The 16042-nt window shown below is 43.4% G+C and overlaps 1 protein-coding gene across 5 annotated transcripts in view; it reads right to left on the minus strand.

The window, feature by feature from the left end:
• Positions 1-16042, minus strand: part of ube2f (ubiquitin-conjugating enzyme E2F (putative)) — a 238460-nt gene that overhangs the window by 94811 nt on the left and 127607 nt on the right. For all 5 annotated transcript variants that reach the window (XM_038787937.1, XM_038787936.1, XM_038787935.1 and 2 more), the window contains one exon: positions 15157-15222. In XM_038787937.1, coding sequence (XP_038643865.1) covers positions 15157-15222 — 66 coding nt within the window. The remainder of the gene's footprint in view (positions 1-15156; positions 15223-16042) is intronic.

Here is a 16042-nt window from a genome sequence, read left to right on the forward strand (position 1 = left end):
GCACTTCTTTACTTGTTCTCCGAACTACTAATTATTGCCCTTGAAGATTATGATCTAAAAGTGTCCCAACTTGCAGGGTTTCAATTTTGCCTTCTCAGATTCCTTTCCCCTGGATTTCCAAAACGCTTGAGTGTCCCGTTCCAAGCATAATTTCTGATCTTTGGTTTACTAAGCAGAACATCACTAGTTCAAATAGGTACTTTTTCTCCCAATACCACAACATGGAGTCACAACCATCAGCTGCTTTCTAGGATCATCAGGGGTTCTCTCAAACTTACTTCACTTCAAGTCTGCTCACTGCAAATCTTTTTTTAACTTGGAATATATTTCTCTGCTCCTTTTTTTTTTGCTTAACTTAACTGGATGCACTGACATGATTGGCATTCATCACCCATCCTTTATTCCTCATAAGGTGCTGCAGTCCCATGTGGTGAGTCTCAGTGGTAGATTAGTGGGCAACCAGGCATCACATGATTAATGACTCCGTCTTTCATTTTATTGATGTTTGGGAGATGGTCAGTGTGGGGCTAATTGGCAACCAGGTTTTGTGGAACAGGATTTGTTATGTTGACTAAACTGCACCAGGGTGGCAAGGTATCCTGAAGATTTTTGTGGAATCAGTTGGGTTTTTGCAACAGCGCAGTGGCTTTCATGGCTATTTTTCCGAGCTAGCTCATAAATGACCAAGTTTGCTAACTCAATGTCAGAATTTATAGCGGAATTCACAACATCAGAGTTGCTGGTGCAGTAACATCAGCTGCAATTCTATATTGAACATGGACTGTCGAACATGGATTGTCCACAGAAGCATAGAAAATAGGAATAGGCCATCCAGCCCTTCGAATCTGCCCCACCATTCAATATGATCATGACTGATACACAATCTCAATGTCATATGCCCGCTCTCTCTCCCCATACCCATTCATGCCTTTAGTTTCTAGAAACCCATTTCCTTCTGAAATATGTTCTGTGACTTGGCCTCCATGGCTTCTGTGGTAGGGAATACCACAGGTTCACCACCTTCTGAATGAAGAAGTTTTCCCCATCTCAGTCCTAAATGGCCCACCCTGTATCCTGAGATTGTGGACCCCCCCCCCCCCCAGCCCGAGGAAACAACATCCCTGCATCCAGTCTGTCCAGCCCTGTCTATTTTACACATTTCAATGAGATTCCCTCTCAATTCTTCTAAATTCCAGTCAATACAGGCCCAGTCAACCCAAACTCTCCTCAGATGACAATCCTGCCATTCCGGGAATCAGTCTGGCGATCCTTCGCTGCACTCCCCCTGTGGCAAGTATCCACCCCATCCATCCATGAGCAACCCAGTCAGAGCATTCAGATTGCATTACCTATATTGGCTCCTATAGCACAACCAATTCACAATCCGACCAGAAATATTTCATCTGTAGGATCACCTTTCCTGGCTCTGGTTCTCACTTGATCTGGATCCCTCCCTAAAGAGTTGCAATAATGTTTGCAAGGGATACCATTTCCTAGTCCACTAATACAATTTTTGAAGGAATAAAACGTCAGATGGAATAATAGAACCCAATATCCAGGAACAAACCCAAAGGCACATGAATGAAAACCTAAATTTAACTCATTCCTTCACCTAAAATCAGTGATTCCACCCTACGTTCTTTACCCTTGGAAACATGGGTTTGATTTCAATGAAGAGCACCTTCTTTCCACAGAGTCAAAGACTTTGTGACATCTCACACCCAGGGATTACAGATGTTGGAAATTGCAGATGGATTCTGATTATATGCTCAGCATATGCAACTACTGAAGATAGGAGAGCTATTCTATTCAGCATGTGATATCTATCGTAGAATTTACAGTGCAGAAAGAGGCCGGTCGGCCCATCGAGTTGCACCGGCCCTTGGAAATAGCACCCCACTTAAGCCCACACCCATAACCCAGTAACCCCACCTAACCTTTTAGGACACTAAGGGGCAATTTAGCATGGTCAATCCACCTAACCCGCACATCTTTGGTCTGTGGGAGGAAACCGGAGCACCTGGAGGAAACCCACAAAGACACGGGGAGAACGTGCAACTCCGGACAGACAGTGACCCAAGCCGGGAATCGAACCTGGGATCCTGGAGCTGTGAAGCAACTGTGCTAACCACTGCGCTACCATGCTGCCCCCACGGTAGGAATTTGGAGCATATTGGGGACAGGATAGGGGAGGGGAATATTTTGTTAAACGTGTTTAATCATGTGTCAAAAGCAGTCTTGGGGAGTGGAGGAGAAATAGCTGAGAGTTTTAGAACCATAGAACTCCTACTGTGCAGAAGGAGGTCATCGAGTCCGCAAAGACCCTCTGAAAGAGTAGCCTATCTGGGCCCACTACCCCGAACTATTCACGTAATAATATAAGCCTGGGGTATGGATAGCTAGACATGTTACTCAGCTTTGGGCCAGGATGCCAGCTACTGATATTTTAATTGTTAATTAAATCAGGCAGCAAGAGTTATTTTGTCCAGTTTTCAACCTTTTCTATCCATGGGCGTTTCTGATTAAAATATCGAAGGCAGATCCATTTGAAATGTTCTCTCTGGTACCAAAAAGAAATTCAGCGTCATCACCAGTAAGGCCTGGAAGTTAACAGCAAAACACAGCAAGAGCTGGAAGTGCTCAATGAAGTGCAATCCAGATGGAGGGGAATGTACCAAGTCACTTCAGTTAAATTAGCTACAAGCAGGGGAATATTCACTGGTGCAAGGAGAGAGCTGGAGAGGCCCAGCTAGAGTCTACCGACATGAAAATTCAGCTGAAAGTGGGCACCAGACAAAATGTCAGGGAAAAAGGCAGCATCTAAATAAATCTTAAACATAACAGACACCATCTCAAATAAATAGCTTACTAAATAAAGTGCACAGTACCCACTACTGACATAAATAGTTCAGCAAAACACATGCAAAAAAAATAAGAAACAGATCAGGGAGATACTTAACTCTAGAATTGTGAATGAGTGTATGGAGCCAATACATACAGAGACTAAGATAGACTCTGGGGATTAGGGTTAGGGCTAGGGTTAGAATTCAAATATCACTGGAATATTGGGGAATGAGCTGCAGAAAGTACGTCAAAACAAATCTGGTCAACAGGCAGGGGCCAGGAAAGGAGAGAGGGCGAAACAGAGAGAAAGAAACATATTAGATTTCTCCTGGGATAAGTTTGTTGTGTCTCAGTGTTGATTTTATTAGCTATGACAACCTGTTGCTAATTTGAAAAATGGAAACCATACTAACCTGCAAATAAAACCTCAATTGATGTATAATACAATTTTATTCATAATTAAAGTCTTTCACTGTGATTTATTGTAGGATTTCTGGCATTTCACAGCCCTGGGTTTTGAAGCACTTGCATTAATGGTTACATTAATCACAAAGCGCAATGTTTTTCTCAGAATTCACCACATCCTTGATGCTGGTATCTCTGCAGCCTTGAACACTCTTGTGGCAAGACATGGAATATTTAGTCCATCCCTGCCCCGCACTTTCCTGAAGGAATATTTGTAATCACTTTCTAATCACCCAGGGACGATAGAAGTAAAGGCACATAGCATAAGAGGCCATTCAGCCCATCGGTGTGCCAGTTCTTTGCTACAGCTACACCTATCTCATAATTAATTCCATTGCCCTACATTATTTTCCCTGTTGCCCCAACATCCAACCTTAATCCCATTCTCTTTCCAAGCCTTTTAGTAATCCCAAACAAGTTCCACTGCTCCGCATTCTCTGTATCGATGCCAAATGCATCCCACACCATCCTCCTTTGCACTTCATAGAAACATAGGAACAGGATGAGGCCATTCAGCCCCTCCAGCCTGTCCCACCATTCAATGAGACCATGGCTGATATGTGGCCTAACCCAAACACCTCCTGCCTTTGGCCCATATCCCTTAATATCTTTGCTTAACAAAAATCTATCTCAGGTTTAAAATTAACAACTGTTCCAGCTTCAACTGCTGTTTGTGGGAGAGTTCCAAACCTCCACCACCCTTTGAGTGAAGACATTCTTCTTAACATCTCTCCTGAACGATCTAGCCCTACTTTTTAGACTATGCCCTGTTAGCTTTAGAAACTCCAACCAGTGGGAATAGTTTACCTTTATCTACCCTGTCTTTCCCTGTTAATATCTTAAATACTTTGATCAGATCACCCCATAACCTTTTCAATTATAATGGAAACAGACCTAATTTGTGTAATCTGTCCTTGTAACTTAACCCCTGAAGTCCAGGTATCATTTTTGTAACCCTGCGTTGCACTCCCTCCAAGGCCAAAATATCCTTCCTACAGTATGGTGGCCAGAACTGCTCACAGTACTCCCAAGTGGGGTCTAACCAGCGTTTTGTATAGCTGCAGCTATTTCCCTGTGTCAATTCCAAACTAATCCTACTTCTCTACTCTCCATGTCCCTGTACCAATTCCAACCAACTTGCTTTGCCCCATTCTCTCTTTCACCCTGTAACTATCTCAAATTAATTTCACTGCCCTATTTTTATTTCTCAGTGTTAATCCCAAACTAATTCCCTTGCCCCGATCCTTCAATCGCCTTGCGTCAAACCCAAACGCAAGTCAGTTATGGTTCAGTTGGTCGCACTTTCACCCCAGTGGCTGATGGTTGTGGGTTCAAGTCGCAGTCCAGGACTTGAGCATAAATTCTATGGTGACACACCTGTGTTGCACAATCTCCCCGTGTCTGCATGAGTCTCACCCCCACAAGCCAAAAAGATGTGCAGGGTAGGTGAATTGGTCATGCTAAATTGCCCCTTAATTGGAAAAAGAGAATTGGGTACTCTAAATTTTTTTTTTAAAAACCTGCACAGTACCGAGGGAGCGCTGTACTGTTGCAGATGCTGTCTTTTGGATGTAATGACTGCCCTATTGGGTGGTAGCAAAAGATACCAGGGTGCTATGTTAAAAAGAATTAAGGAGTTATCATTGGTGTCCTGGTCAATATTCATCCCTCCATCATTGCCACAAAAACGGATCATCTGGTCATTATCATATTGTTTGTGGGATATTCCTGTGTGCAAATAGTCTGCTGCATTTTCTATATCACAACTGTGTTCATGAATGGTACTATATAAATATGTCTTTCTCTCATACTCTATGTCTCAGCCCATGGAGTTTAGAAACACCTGATTCGCAGTTGGTGGGTGCATGTAGTTATTCTACTCCAGTGTGGGTATGTTGAAGATGATTTGGAATTCTCCGAACTGAGGATCTCGGTGATAGCAGTACTGCAGCGTTATAACAGAGCATATAAACTTTGCAAGCATTTGTTTGGCAGAGTGGAAAAATAAGTGTGTCAATTAGAATTCTTTCACCGCTCGGCCGCTCATTTGCAACAAAAATCCACTCCCTGGAATCAAACAACAGCTCAACCCAACAGGGAGCCGAATTCAAGGCCAGTATGCAGAACCAACTGTACGTGTGAGCTCAGTCTGTTGGAATGGCATGGTGAAACTGGATAATATGAGCAGAGAGAGCGATTATCAAAGCATTTTCTAGCTCTGTACTTGTGCCACAGATGGAAATTACACTGGGACCATTCAGCCTCTTGTGATTTCATCAATCATAGCCTCACAGCTGACTTTCATGGCTCTTGATCCCATTTCTCTGCCCCTTCACCGTATCTTTAAAGATTCTTCCTTTCCATGTCCCTATACAATTCTCTTTTAAACAATGTCAGTCTGTCTCAATGGCTCCTTGTATGGTAGTAATTCTGCGTGAAAGCATTTCTTCTAACTTGCCCTTCGTTCATCAATGATAATCTGTCACTATTTTAATAAGTTTGAAACTCTCAATTAGTTGATTCCCCCTTAACCTTCACTAAACCTTCAAGTGAGAAAAGCCCCAATTTTTACAGCCTCACTCTAATTCTACCCTCACATCCCCCGTGTCACTTTAATAAAGCTTTGCTGTTCCCTCATCCATGGTTTTATATTTACACAGCACCTTTAACGCAATTAAACATCCCAAGGCATATTAAGAGTATTATAAAACAAATACATCAGGAAATACATGATCAGATGACCAAAAGCTTGGTGAAATAGGTCTTAAGAGAGGATAGAGAGATATGAGGTAGAGAGATCTAGGGAAGATGCTAAGGAGCTTGGGGCCGTGGAAATTTTAAGGCATGGAAACCAATGGTGGAGAAATTAAAATCAGGGATACCCAAGAGGTGCAATTACAGATGCGGAGAGATATCGGAGGGTAGTGGGGCTGGAGGAGAATACAAGGACATGGAGAAGCAAAGCCACAGAGGACTTTGAAAATGAGGATAAGAATTTTAAAATCACGATGTAGGTCAGAAAGCACAGGGGGTGAGGGGGGAATGGAATTTGCTAATTTAAAGACCCGGGCAGCAAAGTTTTGGGTGACTCTAGTTTATCGAGGGCAGAATGTGGGAGACCGGCAGGTTGAAATAGTTGAGTCTAGAGGTGACGATCCAAAAGCAACAACATCCTGGATCTTCCATTAATATTAATGGAAATTATAACTCCAGTGTGGCATTATTGAACAAACCTCAAATCCACGGCTACAATTAAAGACTTGCTGCGTGATTCAGCGGCCACAGTCGCACCCGACTTGGTGGCTGGACTTCTCACGAGATTCACAATGCTTGAAACGTCTCAAGAGATTCAACAGAATGCCGCGATCTGGATCTCGCCCTCACAAAGAATCTAACTTCAGGCAGAGCAAAAACGGGGATAAATATGAGAAAGGAGGCGGTCAATGCAGGACTGGGGTGTTGTACCTAAATGTGCACAGTATACACAACATGGTAAATTAGCCCATTGTGCACATTGAAATTGGCTGGTACAATATTGTGGGCATCACAGAGACATGGCTGCAAGGGGATCAGGGCAGGGATCGAAATATCCAAGAATGTGTGTCCTATCAAAAGGACAGACTGATCGGCAGAGGTGGTGGGGTTGCATTTTCATTAAGGAATGAAATTAAATTGATAACAAGAAGCGATATAGGATCAGAAGGCATAGAATCTCTGTGGGTAGAGGTGAGGAATCGCAAAGGAAAATAGACCCTGATGGGAGTTATGTACAGGCCCACTAAAGTGGTCAGGATGTGGGGCAGAAAATTAAACAGGAGATAGAAAAGGCATATAAGAAAGGCAATATGACAATAATCATGGGGGACTTCAATGTGCAGGTGGAGTGGGAAAATCAAGTTCATACCGAATCCCAAGAAAAATAATTTGTGGAATGTCTAATGATTTTTTGGAGCTTGTGACAGAGCCCACTAGGGAACAAGCAATTCTGGATTTGATGACGCGTCATGAGGCAGACTTGGTTAGGGAACTTAAGGTGAAGGAACCCTTAGGGAGCAGTGACCACAATATGATAGAATTTAACCTGCAGTTTATGAGGGAGAAGCTGGAATCAGATGTAACGTATTACAATTGAGTAAAGTAACTGCAAAGACATGAGGTAGGAGCTGGCCAGGGTTGATTGGAAAGAGTGCCCAGCAGGGAAGACAATGGAACAGCAATGGCAGGAGTTTTGGGGGGTTATTTGGGGGAAATTCATCCCAAGGAGGAGGAAACATGCTAAGGGGCATCCATGGCTGATAAGGGAAGTCAAGTACAGCTTAAATCAAAAGAAAAAGCATACAAGGTGGCAGGGATTAGTGGGAAGCCAGAGGATTGGGAAGCCTTTAAAAGCGAGCAGAAGTCAACTAAAAAAGCAATAACGGGGAAAAGTTGAAATATGAGTCTAAGCTAGCTAGTAATATAAAAGAAGATAGCAAGAGTTTTAAAAATATATATAAAAGGTAAGAGAGGAGCAAGAATAGGCAATAGATCATTGGAAAATGAGGCTGGAGAAGCAGTAATAGGAAATAAAGAAATGGCAGATGAACTGAATAGTTGCTTTTCATCAGTCTTCACGGTGGAAGACACCAGTGGGATACCAGAACTTCAGGAGAATAGGGGGCAGAGGTGAGTGGAGTGGCCATCACTAAGGAGAAGATTCTGGGGAAACTGGAAGGTCTGAAGGTGGATAAATCACCTGGACCGGATGGACTACACCCCAGGGTTCTAAAAGAGATAGCTGAGGAGATTGTGGAGGCATTGGTGATGATCTTTCAGGAATCACTGGGGGCAGAGAGGGTCCCAGAGGACTGGAAAGTGGCTAATGTAACACCGCTGTTTAAGAAGGGAGGGAGGCAGAAGATGGGAAATTATAGGCCGGTTAGCCTGACTTTGGTCGTTGTTAAGATTTTAGAGTCCATTATTAAAGATGAGATCGTGGAGTTTTTGGAAGTGCATGATAAAATAGGACTGAGTAAGCACGGCTTAGTCAAGGGGAGGTCATATCTGACAAATCTGTTTGAATTCTTTGGGAGGTAACAAGGAAGTTAGACAAAGGAGAACCAGTGGACGTGATCACACTTTGGTAGGAAGCATGGAGGCTCAGACTATTTTCTAAATGGTGAAAGGCTTAGGAGATCAGATACATTAGGTGTCCTAGTTCAAGATTCTCTTAAGGTTAACGCACAGATTTAGTCAGCACTTAGAAAGGCAAATGCATCATGTCGAGAAGGCTAGAATAAAAGAGCAGGGATGTACTTCTGAGGCTGTATAAGGCTCTGGTCAGACCCCATTTGGAGTATTGTATGCAGTTTTGGACCCTGCATCTAAGGTATTTATATTTGTTTTATTGTCACGTGTACTGAGGTACAGTGAAAAGTATTGTTCTGTGTACAGTCCTGACAGATCACTCCATACATTAAAAAAACATAGGGCATACATAAATACACAATGTAAATACATGACACAGGCATTGGGTGATGCATACAGGAGTGCAATACTCAGGACTGCAATCAGTAGAGTGCATACAGGAGTGCAACCAGTAGAGATGTGAAGAGATCAGATCAGTCCATAAGAGGGTCATTCAGGAGTCTAGTAACTCCAAAAGAGGATCATTCAGGAGTTTGGTAACTGTAGTTTCTTATGGTCTGGTAACAGCGGGCAAAAAGCTGTTTTTGAATCTGTTAGTGCATGTTCTCAGACTTTCGTATCTTCTGCCCGATGGAAGAAGTTGGAAGAGTGAATACCCTGGGTGGGAGGGGTCTTTGATTATGCTGCCCGCTTTCCCAAGACAGCGGGAGGTGCAGACAATGGATGGGAGGTGGGTTCACATGATGGACTGGGCTGCGTTCATGACGTTGTTTCTTATGGTCATGGGCCGACAGTTGCCATACTAGGCTGTTATGCAGCCAGATAGGATGCTTTCTATGGTGCATCTGTAAACGTTGGTAAGAGTCAGTGTGGACATGTTGAATTTCCTTTGTTTCCTGAGGAAGTATAGCACTGTTGTGCTTTCTTGGTGGTAGAGTCGGTGTGGGTGCACCAGGACAGATTGTTGGTGACCTGCATACCTAGGAATTTAAAGCTGTCAATCATCTCCACCTTGACACCATTGATGCAGACAGGGGTGTGTACGATACTTTGCTTCCCGAAGTCAATTACCAGCTCTTTAGTTTTGCTGACATTGGGGGATAGATTGTTTTCACTCCATTAGTTTCTCTATCTCCCTCCTGTACTCTGACTCATCGTTGTTCGAGATTCGACCCACTATGGTCATGTCATCAGCAAAATTGTGGAAGAAGTTGGAGCCAAATTTTGCCACACAGTCGTGTGTGTATAGGGAGCATAGTAGGGGGCTAAGTACGCAGTCTTATGGGTCTGAAGGATGTGCTGGCCTAAGAAAGGGCCCAGAGGAGGTTAACAAGACTATTTACTGGAATGGAGAGCTTGTCATATGAGGAGCGGTTGCGGACTCTGGATCTGTATTCTTTGGAGTTTAGAAGGATGAGGGAGGATCTTATTGAAGCTTACAGTATACTGAGAGTCCTAGATAGTGTGGTTGTGGAGAGGACTTTTCTACTCGTAGTAGGAAAAACTAGAACCCGAGGCCACAGTCTCAGGCTGGAGAGACAATCCTTTAAACCTGAGATGAGGAGGAATTTTTTCAGCCAGAGGGTGGTGAATCTGTGGAACGCTTTGCCAAATCACTGAGCCTCTTTAAGGCAAAGATAGATAGGTTCTTGATTAATTAGGGGTCAGGGGTTATGGGGAGAAGGCACATCCATTGAGACGACGGGTGGGGCATCATATTAATATTGTGTCTGAAGGGTGGCACCTCTCGTGATGCAGTACTCCCTCAATGCTGTACTGAGTGTCAGCCTAGATTGTTGTGCTCAAGCCTCTGGAGTTTAATACAAGGCCAAAGTTTTGGCCTTCTTGTGAATGTATACGGCTTCTGTGCATTGCACATTCATAGTTTCTGCAGCAGCTGTGCATGTGGATTGAAAATCCATGCACAATATCCAAGATCTGACAAACTGAATTGAAATTAAGCGAAAACTGCCTTGTGCTGTTTTATTTGTAATGTGTAATGAAAGTGACTGCACAAGTTCGAGTTTAAAAGCAGAAAGCAACTTTGAACTGACAGGAGAGGGTTTTAATAATTTAACCCTCTTATTTAGTACGACTTGCAACTTACTTCAAGCTGACATCGGGGAAATACTTTGCGCAAGTTTTATTACGTTAAAGGTGCGGTACAAATAATAGTTGTTGTTGAATCTTTGCATCACTTAGCCCTAGTCTTTGCAGATTATTTTACCGCTAACTCCCCGCTACCCTTGCTGGTACCCTTTCTAGTGCCAGTAAGATAGTTAAGCAAATTGTGCAGCACTCCCAGTGTGGATCATTTTGCCAGCCTCCTAGCCTTTCACTATGTTGAGTGAGTCACACACCCACATAATGTATTTGCATCTTCGCATTTCAAACATGTACGCATAGATCCTTTGCTGGCTGCATTTTAATTAGTATCCCATTGGTGTGCATCTAGATGAGCTCGTCATTCACTAAAATGCAGGACCTTCCATTTGTCACTATTAAATCGGCAATATGAAAATGAAAATTTGAAATGAAAATCGCTTATCGTCACGAGTAGGCTTCAATGAAGTTACTGTGAAAAGCCCCTAGTCGCCACATTCCGGCGCCTGTCCAGGGAGGCTGGTACGGGAAGCATTCAGTTTCTAGAAAGCTGGATGGAGATCTGTAAACCATGCTGGGATAGTGCGGCTTGTGAGGTAGCTGTATGTAGTTCATGCTTTGACCCCATAGAAATGCTCATAATATACAATTAGAGACAGGAATGCTTGCACGGTGTATTCGGGAACGCCCCAGGGCAGCACACCAAGGCCGGAATTCTTCAGCCATTGGGATTCTCTTTTCCCGCCAGCAGCGCACCCGTGCCCCCGGGTTTCCGAGCGGTGTGGGATGGCTTCAATGGGAATCCCATTGATAAGTGGGAGCAGTAGAGAATTCCACTGCCAGCGAATGGCGTGCCACCGAGAAACACGGGATTGGGGGACTGGAGAATACCGCCCAGGTGTTGGTCTGAGAGTTCAGCAACAACAACTTGTGTTTATACAGACTCTTTAATATAGGAAAACATTCTGAAGAGCATCAAACAACATTTGACACTGAGTTACAGGAGGAGATATCGAAGCATGGGACCAAAAGCTTAGTCAAAGAGCTGGATTCTAGGGGGTGTCTTAAAGAAAGAGGTGGAGGGGTTTAGGTAGGAATTACAGAACTCAAAGTCCTGACAGCTGAAGGCCTCTGATGGTGGAGCAAAGATACCTCAAGAGGGGCGGAAGAAATTCTTCAGATGAGTGGGGCATGAACAGTGAGGCAAAGGATGTAGTGGATGCACAAGGTTTGGAGGAATGCAGAGTTCTTGGAGGGTTGTAGGGCTGGAGGAGGTTACAGGGTAGAAAGGAGTAAGACTATTGATGGATTTTAAGAAGAGGTTTGAATGTTCAAATCATGGAATGGTTAGATCTAAAGCTAATGCAGATCAGTGAGCAAAGGTTTTTTTTTAATTTAGAGAACCCAATTCCTTTCTTTTCCCGAATTAAGGGGCAATTTAGTGTGGCCAATCCACCTATCCTGCACATCTTTGGCTTGTGGGGGTGAGACCCACGCAGACATGGATAGAATGTACAAACTCCTCACAGACAGTGACCCGAGGCCGGGATCAAACCACGGTCCTCGGCGCAGTGAGGCCAGTGAGCACAGGGGTGACATGTGAACAGGATTTGATATGAGTTAGGATATGGGCTGCAGAGATTTGGATACGCTCAAGTTTTGGGAAGGAGGATAGAAGGCAGGAGACTGGCTTGGAGTACGTTGTAATATTCAAGTCACAGGTAACAACGGCAGGCATGAGGGTTTCAGCAGATGGCTGAGGCAGGGGGCAAATCGGGCAACATTGCAGAGGTGGAAATTGGCAGTCTTGGCCATGGTGTGGATAACTGTACAGAACCTCAGCTTAGAGTCAAATATGGTACTGTTAAGAATTGGTGAAAATTAAGATTAAAATATGAAACTGGGATAATAGAAAATAAAAGTGGAAGATGTCTGAAGCGATGTTGAGATGTGAATTATCATATCATTGAGAAAGGCCAGTGTTTACCTATGTGACTAGAGGAAAATAATGGGGGTGTGGAAATGGTAACGTCAAAGTGGATAAGGAAATTGACATATTAAATGCCAAAGGTCGACTCCACAGGGTGGAAAAGATCAAAGGGAAACAATGGTATGTCCATAGCACAATGACTGGGTTAAAGTGGAGACAGGCACTCACTGCTAACATCACACTCGCAGCCAGCTGCAAAACAGTCTCCCAAAAAGGAGCAGGTTTTGCCTTCATTGAAACTGAAGATGGTTTTTATTTGCAGAATTTAGCTCATAGAACGACATAATATGGGGAACAAAGGGGCATCTGCAGAGTTCCAGGATTGTAGGTAGTTGCACACCAAGGGGTAATTTCATGCAATAGTGTGCATAGCCATTAGTGTACTTACATGTTGTAGTGTATTATTGTCTTGTGTTTTTCCCCCCCTTTTACGTTAATAAATATTCTTTATTAATTGTTCACATGACTGGACTACTTCTTCCTTGGTTCACATATTTTTCTTGGTTCACATATATACAAAATTGAATATGTACACCGCTAAGAACCGGTGTTCCAAGTTACCTTCACATTTAACATCAACGGGGTTCTTAACAGATACAAAGGGTGGGGGCAACGTGAAGTGAGAAGGGCGAGACAAAGCCTCAGAGCCTTGACAGAGATATAGTTTCAGAAGGCAAGAGCATGCCAGATTCATTGGTCAAGGGTTGCGCGAAGGGCAGAGACCTGGAATTTCCCCAGTAGCTGCTGGCCTGTGAAGGGAGGGACTGAGGCATGTTCAAGTTCTGGGCCCATGAAGCATCAGGTTTCCACCCTTGGAAACAATCAGCAAGAATGGGGACCTGCGTGGGTTGGGGTGGACCAGGACGAGCGGGATGGGGTGGACTGGGAAGTGGGGGAGGAAACAGAGATTGGCATCACAGAGAGCACAGGCAGTTTGGAACATGTGAAAAAGCAGAATTATGATATTAACTGCTAAGAGTGACGGAGGATTGGGACGATTAAGAGGTGGAAATTGTACAGGACTGTTAAAGATAGGGAATTGTATAAATGCAATGTGCCTGTGGACAAAAATGTGATGCTCTGAGGAATTTGTTACCTGCCCAGTAGAAGAGAAATTCAGAGGGAACATTACACCCAAACAAAAAACACAAGACCACATCTTCTCAAACCAGAAACATGGACTTCCCAACCAAAAATAATCAATTTCTTCCCATTCTAAAGCACAAACACACCTCCCCCCTAATCTACAGACATAGACACAGCTCCTCGCATCCCTCCAAGATCAGCACCGATTACTGTTAGTTAATTACAAGAATAGCAATAGCCACAGCTGGAATAATATTAACAAGGCAAGAAATCAATGTTTAATGAAAGTTTTCTGGCACAATCATGGCAACAATTTCACAGCAGTGATCCGGATACTAAATCTCCTACACACAGCCAGTGAGGACAGCTCTGCTGTTACAATCAACCTACACCCATGTGCAATGTTATATTATCATTCACTGCAAGAACAATGAGCCAATACTTAGCACATATCAATCAACAATTGCCCTGACCCCAGGACTGATGTATACTGGCTCATAAACATTTTGCTCTCCAAGGTACTGGGATATCATGTTCAGTCTGTCTGGTAAAAGCACGTGGGAATCTTTGCTGAATGCCTCTCATTCCAAGGTGACTATTGGCAGAAGACCTTGAAAAAATGTACAGCCTTCTTGCGACAAGCTAGAGAAAGTAAACACCATCTACAGCCAGATGCAGGAACCAGCATCAACACCAAGGCATTAAATGCCCAGAAAACTCTCAATTCCTGGGCCAGTTCCCGATCGTTGGGTCAGTTTCTCAATCCCTTTTACCAGATGCAACATCCAGCAACACAATCTTTCTTTTCTGTCCTCTTCTGAAGCTGCTAGAGTTCTGTCAGAGCACAGGTTCTGGAGCACCAGAGAATGTTGTGTCCAGACTGTCACAGCCTGAAATCAGCAAACCAGTGTAAAATTGGGATACAAACACAAAGTTTTGGCAGCACATTTAACTATCAAGAGTCTTTTCAAAAAGGGTTTACCAAAAGAAGAACTCACAACTGTGTAGCAACTTTCAAAATACCAGAACGCACCATAACGTTTTTACAGCCGTCATCTTTTGAAATGCAATCATTATTCAATTTGTCGTGGTGTTGAGGCATAAACATTGGCCTGGATATCAGGAGAACCCCCGTGTTTTTTTTTCGGTACTGTCAAGGGATTGTTTACATCCACCCGAGCGGGAAGATGGGGCTTGCTTTAATGTCTCATCTGAAAGACGGCCTCTCTGACAGTGTGGCAGTCCCTCAGTACTGCATGGAGAGTATCTGCCTAGTTTTATGTGCAGAAGTCTCTGGAGTAGAGCTTGAATCCACAACCTTCGGAATCGATGGTGTAAGTTCTATTATCTTGAATAAATCAGCTTCCCTTTTCAATTATGCACCATGACTTACAGCATAATTTATGGCAGCAAAGCAGGCTAATTGCTGCTCGAACACACGGGCCAGGATTTGTTCCGCAATAACACCACAAAATTCATGCGGTTTTAATGGTTTCTCGACCACGGTCAAGCAATTCAATAATCAGGTTAGTAAAGATTACCTGGCATGACATTCAGCTGGAAGGAATAAAGTTTGTTTGCATCAGGGAAATCCAATTTACACGTGCCTGCAGAGATAAAACCAATAAATGGAGTGAATGCAAATAGAGTCAGCACAACAAACTAGTAAAGACAAGAGCACAAAAGACCACTCAACCCATTCCTCTGATACATTAACTTTCCATCCAAGTCCATCCCTCTGGCACATTTAAACCTCCCAATTGTAGGATCCAGTTGCACTTTCATTGTATGATCTCAATCCGCTTGTCTCCATTCCTGGGCGGAGAGATTATTCTTTGAGAAAATATGTTTTTAAAATCGGTCTTGTTTTGTACTACTCATCATCTAAATTTTGATTAAAAACAGAAAAATCTGTCTTGTTCTACTATTTATCTAAATTTTGATAAAGACAGAACACAGAAATTATAAGCAACAGACTGCACTATAATGAGTTTAAACCACCAGAGCATTACTTACAAAGTAGACCGTTGTCAACCAATCTAATATAAACCTGACAGGCCAGGTCCTGACAGTGAGGCCATGCACAGGGGTAACTATAACCATATAGATCATAGCCATTTATTTCTGGGAAATCAGGTGGGATGAATAACCCAAGACAAAAAGCAAACAATAGGGAATTTTTGACCACGACATTTAAGACTAGAAGAGGCGAAAGTGTCAATAATCAACATACTGGGCTGTTGAAAGGTAGAAATGGTCTGTTCCAAATTAACCCAGTAGAATAGTTAGATGACAAATTGTCAATGGAGAATTTTTAAACACGAGAAGGAATGGCTAAGATAATGGACGAGATTCTCTGGCCTCCCCGCGTAGCGTGTTTTGCGGCAGCGGGAGACGGCCTGCCTTTGGGACCTTCTGGTCTCGCTG

The sequence above is a fragment of the Scyliorhinus canicula genome, chromosome 2, assembly GCF_902713615.1.
Source record: "Scyliorhinus canicula chromosome 2, sScyCan1.1, whole genome shotgun sequence".
Classification (NCBI taxonomy): Eukaryota; Metazoa; Chordata; class Chondrichthyes; order Carcharhiniformes; family Scyliorhinidae; genus Scyliorhinus; species Scyliorhinus canicula.